General features: G+C 36.1%; 1 protein-coding gene across 2 annotated transcripts; it reads right to left on the bottom strand.

Moving 5' to 3' along the window:
* Positions 1-1,049: 1,049 nt before the first annotated feature.
* On the bottom strand, positions 1,050-8,042 carry LOC123547254 (uncharacterized). Of its 2 annotated transcripts, none has more exons than XM_053551540.1 (7): positions 7,221-8,042; positions 6,877-6,964; positions 3,524-4,103; positions 2,880-3,095; positions 2,614-2,708; positions 2,200-2,325; positions 1,050-1,629 (listed from the first exon to the last, which is right to left on the bottom strand). In XM_053551540.1, exons 2-7 carry the CDS (start codon positions 6,934-6,936, stop codon positions 1,567-1,569), a joined length of 1,140 nt encoding a protein of 379 aa, XP_053407515.1. In that variant the 5' UTR covers positions 6,937-6,964; positions 7,221-8,042; the 3' UTR covers positions 1,050-1,566. The 2 variants fall into 2 exon arrangements, with proteins under 2 accessions (XP_053407515.1, XP_053407514.1); XM_053551539.1 differs by having other exon boundaries at positions 6,877-6,957; positions 7,221-8,041.
* Positions 8,043-10,793: the final 2,751 nt, after the last annotated feature.

Genomic DNA, 10,793 nt, shown 5'->3' with positions numbered 1-10,793 from the left:
GAACTGGTAGAGAAAGCGACAGAAGTGACAGTCGTACGAAATGTAGGGTCGTAGGAAGTAAGGTACCTGGTGGTACGAAGCGTACAAGAACTTACTGGAAACTCGGAACTAATTAGAAACATTGGAAATAAAATAGTTTTGTTAAACATTTATTTAGGATGAGAGCGAAAGCATAATGGAAAATATTTGTAGTGAAAATAAATAACAATACATTTAGAAAACGGACTGTTTATTTATCAAAAGAACCTGGGTGAAGTACTATTAAATGGTGGACTACGCTACATACAGTTAGTATGCTTCTCCAGCATCCAAAGTACTTGTATTAAATTATTTAATATTCATGTACTTTTGTCCACGCGGTGCTGGTTGGATATGATCATTTTAGCGGAATAACTGAAAGGTTGATCATATGACATGTGTACAAAGTGCTTTTATTGCTACTTTTTGTGGATTATGTTAACAATTATCGGTGCGAAGATAGAGGTCAATTTAAAACGCATCCATAGGTACAGAGAATAAAGTATAAAGTCCCTATTTACTTATTTTAGTGTCCCGTATTTTACTAAATTTGATACAGTTAAGGCCCTTTCATAATATGAGCCGTGTCATGGGAAAACCAACATAGTGGGTGTGCGACCAGCATGGATCCAGACCAGCCTGCGCATCCGCGCAGTCTGGTCAGGATCCATGCTGTTCGCTAACAGTTTCTCCAATTCCAATAGGCTTTAAAAGCGAACAGCATGGAGCCTGACCAGACTGCGCGGATGCGCAGGCTGGTCTGGATCCATGCTGGTCGCACACCCACTATGTTGGTTTTCCCATGGCACGGCTCATATTATTATTATTGGTAAGGCATTAATTATCATACGTTGTATACTTGTAATTAAGTAGTACAGTTTAAAGCACTACCATCGAAGTTATTAATGCAATATTTTTTGTAGTACAGTTGTACCACACCAGTATTATGAGACTGATTTTCACGAAGTTCGTGTTGGCGGAAAAAGTAGGTCACTAGGTTGTGATGTGTCTTTAATGATAAACAAAGAGTGTTATGTTATGATATATATACTAACCCTATAATGTAACATCAGAAACAAAGAATATGGCTCTCATATGAATTGAAATATTTTTTTCAATTTCATCTGACGAAGTTTGTAAGTTATATTCCATACATATTAAATTATGACTGGTAACATTCCTGGTAACATGTATAAGATGAACCATATATTAAACAAAATTTAACCATAATACAATTTAAATGAACAATAATTATACACTTGAAAATAAGTCAAATAATACAAAAAATAAGGCATTTATGCGATGAATGTAGCCTTCATAAAATCAGTTGTTTCTCATCTTAACACACTAATGTCCTACAACAGACAACAAAAGTGTAATATTTACAGTAACGTCGTTACACTGGGAGCATTCCCGGACGACTTATCCATCTTACAAAACGATAGCATATTAAAGAGTACACCGAAAAACAAGATATATTTTCCACCTTACACACTGAGACCTGTTCGTGTTTTTACATTGAATAACATAAATGCATATTCCACTCATCTATGTCAGACTGGCTTTGGCCCCATGATGCACAAGTATTTTCTCCAGTCGTATCCACTTCTCCTGCAATTCATATACATCTAAATAGGCAGCTAATAAACGTCCATTTTAGAATTTTCAGAACTTTAAAACAGATAATAACTCATATTATACATGTAATCTATATGATTTAAGTTGATTTTTTTAGAATAATATTAAAGCTAAATGACTTAGGTACTGAAATTTTGGATTACATATAACAAATTATCATAGCCAACTTTTTATTTTTGGTCCGAGATCAGTGAGTTAATATCCAGTGAGATATTCAATTTATCGGGGACGAAGAATGACAAGTAATATAGTGGTAATCTGGAGAGAAACAAGCAAAACATGTTAAATAAATATACCTTTTGATATGTTACCGTTTTGTTGAAAGTCAATCCGAAATGCCAGGATATCTATGGGAAAAAAACTCTTTAAAAATGGTCTAAATAATGAAGCTGTTCTTCACATTACCCTAAGTTTATCAAGATAGGGCTGTGACTTAGCTCCTAAAGTTTACCTTAAGTTTATCAAGATAGGTCTGTGACTTAGCTCCTAAAGTTCACCTTAAGTTTATCAAGATAGGGCTGTTACTTAACTCCTAAAGTTTACCTTAAGTTTATCAAGATAGGGCTGTGACGTAGCTCCTAAAGTTTCAGGATTACGAGCAAACGCGTTCTGTATTATGACAAAGAAGTCGCTTTGTAGTTCTGCCTCTTTCATCGCTGTATCCATGTCCTGGAAAGAGAATATCAACACGTTTTCGCTACAACTTGGCAGTCTGTTTATCGGAGACAAGCTATTAAAATCAAAATTGCATACTGTTCATGCAAATATAGGACTATTTAATTGCTGAAACAATATATTCTTATAATATGTATTCTGTGCGAAGGATAGAATGTCCACCGAATACTGGCTAAATAATTTACTTGCAGAGAACATGTTATTATTAAATAAACTGCAACACTGTTTTGAAGCACTTATGACATATAATAGCAAAAACATAATATACAGCGTTCAACAAACCCCAATAGCTCGCAGTAAATCAACGATATCGTCGACGGATGAACGAAGGCTTCTGCTTACATCGTGCACACCGTCAGCTGCCTGTTGTAGTTCACCTTCAATCATTTAAAAGAAAGCAATCTAATTATAAACTACTCAATTAGAATTAATGGAGATGTAAGATATCTAATGGAGCCGTCAAAGTTCGTAATACACTTATTGCAAATTTAAAACCTGTGCAATACAGCAAACACAATACTTTGTAAATTGCTCCAATATGTAAATACCTGAACTTGTATGAAGTGCACTAATCTCAGATTGTAAGGTCCGTTTCTCTACCTCCAGTGTGCCTCGTTCTGATCTTAGGGTTTGTGCTTGTCGCCGCTCAGACGCCGCGTCATCTCTGAGACGTCGGGCATTTCTATTACAATCATCAGCGTCATCTAGATTTACTCCAACACCAAATCCAGCAGCAGCTGTAGCGATTGCTAAACTTGTCCAACCTAAAATAACAAGAATATATTTGTGAACGTTACCTATTATGCATTACATACCAGAAAAATGTTTTGATATACCTAAATTGGTTATCGCTGCGTACAGAAATTCGCTCGGGCTCTGCCCTTACGAAATCATTTAGTTGGCGTATAACGTACATATTTTCTTAAATAAGGCACTATAATCATTTGCTTAAAGATTTTAACTTTGAAACCAGAATACTGGTTTCCTTTTAATAATTAAAAAAGTAATACAGAGCATTTCTTAATTTGATTGCCCGAACGTTTCATACTTTTAATGACCACCAGTAAAGAAATTAAAAATATGGTTTATGCCTTATCAACGAACGTTGGATAGAAATAAATAAGTAAGCATAAATCGAACATGGAAATAAATACATGAATAGCAATGAGTTTTAGAAAACTGGCAAAAATACCTGTAAATGGTGCCAGAGCAAAGCCTACAATTCCTCCAATTACACCACCAAATACACCACCTATTATTCTATTCTCTGTCTTCTGCCTTGCTGCCCATCTTAGATTTTCAGCTCGATTATCTAGATCCCGTGCGCTTTTATCAAGCGCGCCTATGCTGTCATCATGTGCCTTTATCTGTTCATTTAAGATCGCAATTTCCTTTGGGATTGTTTCTAGTTTTTGATTTGTAGCCAACCTTTCCGTATCATGGTGTTTCTTTCTACCATTGCAAGTTTCTATGCTTTTGTGAATGTCATTTTCTAGTGTTATTATATCTCTATGTTCCGATTTCAGAGAATCTCTCGCTGCTTTTAATGTATTTCTTAAAGCGTCTACTTTCACCTCTGTTGGATTACTCGTCTTTACAAGTCGATTTTTCTCCGTGAGTATTTTACTTCCATCAGCTTCTAGCATGCGTTTGAACGAATTCGCAACCTGCTGGCCATCACGTGCAAGTCTGTTAATTTCGGTCTGAATGTCTTGGTCACGATGTAGTAAAGCAGCAAGTGCTGACAGTTTACTTGGAACTTTCTGCAACTGCTGCAAGGATAGAACACGTCAAAAATATACAGACATGCTTATATATGCAATCCGGATGATTTTCAGCACTAACACATACTTATTTATAAACGATATCTTATTGACGGTTAAGTATATATAGTCGGTAAGATGTATATTTTCTTATTATACTTTTTTTAGTATAATGTGTGATGCGCGCAATAGCTCCAGCACCTGCATGCTTATTTGTTATAGATGCTTCTCCAGCCTGGAGGAGCTTAGTCTATAAACTTATTAAATGAGCCGTGCCAAAAACCAACATAGTGGGTGTGCGACCAGCATGGATCCAGACCAGCCTGCGCATCCGCGCAGTCTGGTCAGGATCCATGCTGTTCGCTAACAGTTTCTCCAATTCCAATAGGCTTTAAAAGCGAACAGCATGGAGCCTGACCAGACTGCGCGGATGCGCAGGCTGGTCTGGATCCATGCTGGTCGCAAACCCACTATGTTGGTTTTCCCATGGCACGGCTCAAATACGTTTTATCAATTTGAAAGTAAAGCTACATAATTGTGTGCTGGACTAGAAAGCGGCCAATTTGGGTCTTCTGTAAAGTTTCCTTTGGGAACAGGCATCAGGGAACGACAGCTTTGTAACGATAGACACAAGTGTATAACACTAAATCACATTGTTCGTAGTTTATTCATTCAGAGGTTTTAAACTAATACTGGTTTCAGACTACACAATTTTAAGTCAACGGTGTATTAATTTTCGAGATTTACAGCTCTAGAGATCTCTGTGAAACCAAAGAATACAATAACAAGCATTCAATAAATTGCTTACACATTAAAATCCTTACACATAGTAATGATCTTAAATATTAAATCTAGATTGTCTAATATGGAATATACACTGCCGGGGCGAGAGCTCTCAATTGGCAGTGTTCGATATCTCAAATTCCAAGGCATCAAACGTTTTACTTCGAAATAAATGAAATTCAATTTAAAAGGATATTTTGTGCATAAGTTGTCGGGACGGAACTTGAAAATGTATTCGAGCTTGCCGGAATTTCGAGATTAGCGAGTTTGATATATCGAGTTTCAATTAGGTGAACTTTACGCTTTGTAACGAATTTATCTTAACAATTACTTTTCATATTTATGATATATGTTAATAAGTTAACTGTATTTAAATGTCATTTCTGATGTAAAAGAAGTTTTCAAAATTATAGTAATTCCATTTTAAATAAGCTGTAAAAGATGACGTCATTTTATCATCAACAGTACAGTGTGAACACCTAACATGGAAGGCCATATTTGACAAGGTTGCCGTGTATTAAAATATAGTTTTTTCACGAGACGTTACTTGAACAATAGAATGTTTAGAAATTGTTTTATTCACAAAAACGACCAGTCAAAATCTCAATTCCCAACATCTCTCCAGTCTCTTAAAAATATTATACAATTATTGCCTTTCAGAGAGGTCGACATGAGGATTTATCGACCTGACAAAGTTTCCAGGTCAATAAATTCTCGATCAAAAGGCAACATTTGTTTTATTATTAAATCCATTAACTCAAATGGTACTCTGACTAACTACAAGCATCTGCAACGGTTCGTCATTTCTCTAGTGTTCTTGGTCTTGCATTGGGTACGACGTTATCTTAATATGACGTCTAAATGGTATGACGTCACTGCTGCAGGTAAAAACGTGTTTTTTTTTACTCCGGGTACGAGACAGTACGACTTTTTATCATTAGAACAGAACAGAGCAGAACAGAACAAATATTTATTTCCGACTTGTACATAGTACGTTGTCATTTTCATACAAAATATAAACATCCTTGACACAGTCAAGATTATATATTACTGAAATGTCACTCAATATGGACAAAAACATACAATATAGTCAAAAGAATGCATCATTGAGGATGAACAAAACAAACATTTGAATTTATATGCATTTTGAATAGAATTTCCTACAATAAGTGCTTCTTTTACGAACAGTGCGACCTTTCACAAATCTTGTTTATCAGTAGTATCCAGTAACTCTAAAAATTATGCATAGATGGCTTTTTTATAAAAGTGTCAGTCTTAAGTTTATCATTGAACAGTACGACTTTTTATCATTAGACAGTGCGGCTTTTAACTGTCATTTATACACATTTTCTGGCTGATTTATTTCACGTTTGTGCCAAATACTGATAATAATTTGAAGTCTACTAAGTACAGCAGTCCCCCCTTTCCAAAACCCAACGAGGTGTAAACAGACACGGAAGTTGTATATTTGATACGATATGTGTAAGCAGGTTACAAACAATTATACATCCTATGAAAATAATCAGTTTCATGAAATCAAAACGTGTAAATAAAGTAGTTATGAATAAGGTACCCCGCTGCAAATTAATCGTTTGGCGGCCCTTTATAGTTCTTTACACTTATGGTTATGTACGAATGTAATTGAGAACGAATGGCTTTTCTACGGTGTCTGCCGTCGTCTGCCACAATATCCAGTGGAATAGTCGAAAAGCGGTGCGAAAACGGGAACGGATCAAACAGAACCATAACAGCACTTCTCAGCTTAGCAAATTCCCCATAATTATTTTCCATCATGTAAATCGAACTTAAATCGAAAGTAGCCTGTTCTTATTTATATCAGATCGAAAGTAGCGCTTTTATGTGAAATAATTTCAGTACAGTCAGTTGCATTTAAACATTCACTCTTATGAGACAGACCACAGATTACATTGACATTACAGACAAAAAGATAAAGCGGCAGTGTACATGCTTTTGCTTTGATAGATTCAAATATACGTACCTGGGCATAAATTAGCTGTAACGCTATAGAAACAATGAAAATACAAAAGTAATTTCTCATTTTCGAAGTTGTTTGCCTTCACTGAAAACTAAATAAACAAACATTTAAACAGCAAACGTAGATTTGAAATCGAAAGTAGAATTCACACAATAATAACGATTTGATTTATACAACGTATTATAATTGTTGAAAGAAACCAATTACGGATCTTAACTTGATAATTTATCACTATTGTAAATGGCCAAAGGCAAATGTTTTGCCGATTGCTAATAAACTTGAAACTGAAACTTGATAATTTATAACATAATTTTAACTCAAGGAGTTTTTACAGTTGCAATACTTACGTAAATAAAAAATTAAAAGTTTTCACGCCTAACCCGAAAATAAAGTAATGAAATAAACAAATGAAATGTTGCAACGTGTACTTCTGACAGTTACAATACTTCCGATGCCAGTAAAATTGAAATACTCCAAGGACATTTTAAAATCTTATCTTAAAAAAAAATCACTGAACTAGAAACCATACGCATGACGCTTTAGGAATTGCTTTAAGATCAATGTTTTCATAGAAGGGTCCTTATATATGGACCTCAGGCCATTTCAATGCACACAGTTTTTAGGTGAGTTAGAGCTTTAAAAGCAGGGAAATTATCTGTCGAAGATGGTGCCCATTCTGGTAGGCCTTAGACTTCTGTTACAAAGGCAAACATCGCTGCAATAAACGCTATGGGCGAACAGGATGCGCGCTTGTTGGTGAAAAATACAACCAGTTGTACTTGCATATCAGAAGGCAGTGTACAAACAATGCCGAACAAGCGTTTGGACATGAGAAAGGTTTGCGCTAGGTGGGTACCTCATTTGCTCACTGAGGAGCAAAAGAAACAACGCCTTAAATGTGCGCGGGAACTTTCGAAAACATACAAAGGCTTTGATAGTCGGGTTATTTCTAACTTGCAAACAGGTGACGAAACCTGTGTGCACATATTTGAGCAACAGAGAAGGGCTGATAATAAGCAATGAAAGCGAAAAGATCAAAAATGCCCCTCTATTGCCAAGAGAACCATTAGTTCGAAAACGATGTTGTACGCAATTTTCTTCAATGCTAGTGGGCCAGTCGTTCAAGTGCCTTGTCCATCTGGTCATAAAGTCACTGGACGATTCTACAAGATCTCTGTACTGAAGAAAGTGAAAAAGTTTTACAATAAGAAACGTCTAAGCAAAGGATGATCAGGAGTTCATCTTATACACAACAACGCCTCCTCTCACAAGTGCGAGGTTGTTTATAAAATCTGTAAAAAGATCCTTTGGGAGCAAAGAATGCAAGCAAGAAGAATATATAGCAGACTCGGTTTGATTGAGTCTGTTCATGAGAAGTCATGATATGTGCAACAGCTCTCACGCTCCCTAGCACCGGTTTAAGCGGAACTCTATTACACATATGTTGAACAGACACCTTGATCCCAAAGGACCAGAAAATATAACAAGAGGTCGGTCTATTTTGGCTTCTGAAAAGGTGGAAGTTGTAAACCATCCGCCATAATCATCTGACCTGAGTCCCTGTTACTTTTTTTTATTTCCAAGGCTTAAGAAAATGCTTTCTTGCATACCAGACGGGGATTTCCGGTATTTTCATCGGTGCTGGAAAACTCTATCTTACACCCCGGGGTGTAAGATGACTCTCGTGCTGTAAATGACGTATTGCGATCTACATATATGTAGAAGAATTATGTAGTAATTTAAAGTTTATTTCATAAAACGGAATAAAAATCCAATACCTTGATAGTTCCTCTTTGTTCCTTATAGTATATTTCTCGATTCAAAAAGGTAAGTTTATTGAAAATACAAAACGTTACGCTGCAAGTAGTAAAACAAAACCGGAACTAAACATTGTTATTTGTCTTTGAAACGCCATGACGTCTTTCCTGTTTACAGACGTTGATCTCCCGCGCTTTGTTCAAATACGCTGTTGTAAGTAACTAGTTCTAAAAAGAAAATCATTCGTTTGATTTTATTTTTACAATTATTTCTTGAATACGGTATGCAAGAAAAAGATTCTATCACTGGCTGTAGGTTCAGATAGGAATGCCCGGTTCTCGGGTAACTGTTTACGCGGTAACTCGGTCTTGTCTCGTTACCGTCTTAAACAGTTACCCGCGAGGCCGGATATTCCCATCTGCAGCTACAACCGGTGAAAGAATCTTATATTCTGGAAAGAAATAGAAGTCCAGAAGTTCTTTTGGCATCGCCATTTTTCAGTGTTTCAAACAGATACCAAAAAGAAGACTATTTATATCTGTTTTTCACGATTGGGTAAAAAGGTTACAAAAATTTGTTTCGGTATAAGGAATAGGGATATAAGAAATCCGAACCCAGTGACAGAACTTTTTGCAGGACCCTTTTATCACAATCAAGCTACTCTCATATGTACTTCAATGTTTCTAAAATCAGTGGATTAATCAGCCCACAAATAGCTTAATCAGATTCAGATTCATCACAGTAATTAGTTTATGATATTAATCTCTACAATCTCTATTTTAATACGCCTGCAAATTATGCAGTTTCTATTGCAAAATATGCAGACGTATTTTTGCAGACGTATTTTTTCATTTTAGCTAGACTAGATAAGTAAGTTGAGCTCTTGGACTCGCCCATTCGTCAGCGTCGGCTTACCGATTTGGTTACGTTTTGATATATAAGCTGGTATCTCAGTACCACTCGTGGGAATAGATTGTTATATTTCAGTACCAACTGATTTGAATGATTGAAATTTCACACATTTGTTCGCTGTGATGATCTGGCATGAGTGCTTAGGTTCCATAGCTCTACTCTGCATTTCTACAAAATTATGTCCATTTTTCGACTTTGCGTTTTGTACATAAGCTGGTATCTCAGTACCCACTAATGGAAATTGATTGAATTTTACCCACTTATTTACTGCGATGAACTGACTTGCACTACATAGGTTTGCTTCTTTGTTACAAAATAATGCCGCTTTTTCGACTAAGCATTTCTTATTAAGTTTTTTATGTAAGCTGGGTATCTTTGTATACCAACTAAATGGAATGGATTGAAACTTCACACACATGTCCACTGTGATCAGCTTACATAGGTTCAATAATTCTGTTCTGTATTTTCAAAATGTTATGTCCATTTTACTTCTTTTCTTCTTTTTTCAACAGCCAAGTTTACTCAACTTTCTCTTACATCAAATTAGAGTATGAACCTACTGTACTATGAACTTTTAAGCATGATATCATTCTGTACTTGTAAAACAACAGAAAGCTTGTAGACTTTCCTGTGGCGATCAGATGTTATCAGCTATTATAAAGCAGTCTTAAAGAGCCGTGTAATGGCTGTAAAAAATCTCCCCGTACTTTGAATCAGTGTTGTTATATTTTTTGATCACTTTGGATCATGGAGTCCATTCGAATCTAGTATAACAGAATTCCGCATATTAAGACGATAAGAGGCATGAGAGATGTTTGAAATCTTATCAACTGTCATGAACAGACTCAGTCAAACCAAGTATGCTATTATTTCATTTGCTTGCGTTCTATTCTTCAAAAGGAGCCCGCCCGCTTAGCTCAATAGGGAGAGCGCAGATCTACGGATCTCGGAGTCGTGAGTCCGAGCCCTGGGCGAGACGTGTGTTCTCCGTGACGATTTGATAAAAGACAGTGTGTCTGAAATCATTCGTCCTCCGCCTCTCATTAATATGGGGAAGTTGGCCGTTACTTGTGCAGAACAGGTTTGTACTGGTACAGAATCCATGAACACTGGTTAGGTTAACTTCCCGCCGTTACATAACTGAAATACTGTTGAAAAATGGCGTTAAACCCAAAACAAACAAATTCTTCAAAAGGATCATAAGATTTTATAGGACAATTTTAGCAGATGCCTATCATGTAATAAGGATT

Source organism: Mercenaria mercenaria, chromosome 9, assembly GCF_021730395.1.
Source record: "Mercenaria mercenaria strain notata chromosome 9, MADL_Memer_1, whole genome shotgun sequence".
Taxonomy (NCBI): domain Eukaryota; kingdom Metazoa; phylum Mollusca; class Bivalvia; order Venerida; family Veneridae; genus Mercenaria; species Mercenaria mercenaria.
The sequence above is the reverse complement of the archived record's forward strand: the minus strand, read 5'-3'. Positions and strand labels throughout refer to the sequence as shown.

Bases quoted from the DNA above. Each gene is read 5' to 3' on its own strand.
- LOC123547254 (XM_053551540.1), bottom strand. From the start codon at position 6,936: ATGAGAAATTACTTTTGTATTTTCATTGTTTCTATAGCGTTACAGCTA. The intron at 3,096-3,523 runs GTATTTTTGCCA...TTGTTATTTTAG, and splicing joins TGCTCTGGCACCATTTACAG to GTTGGACAAGTTTAGCAATC. The intron at 2,326-2,613 runs GTTTGTTGAACG...TTCTCTTTCCAG, and splicing joins ATTTACTGCGAGCTATTGGG to GACATGGATACAGCGATGAA.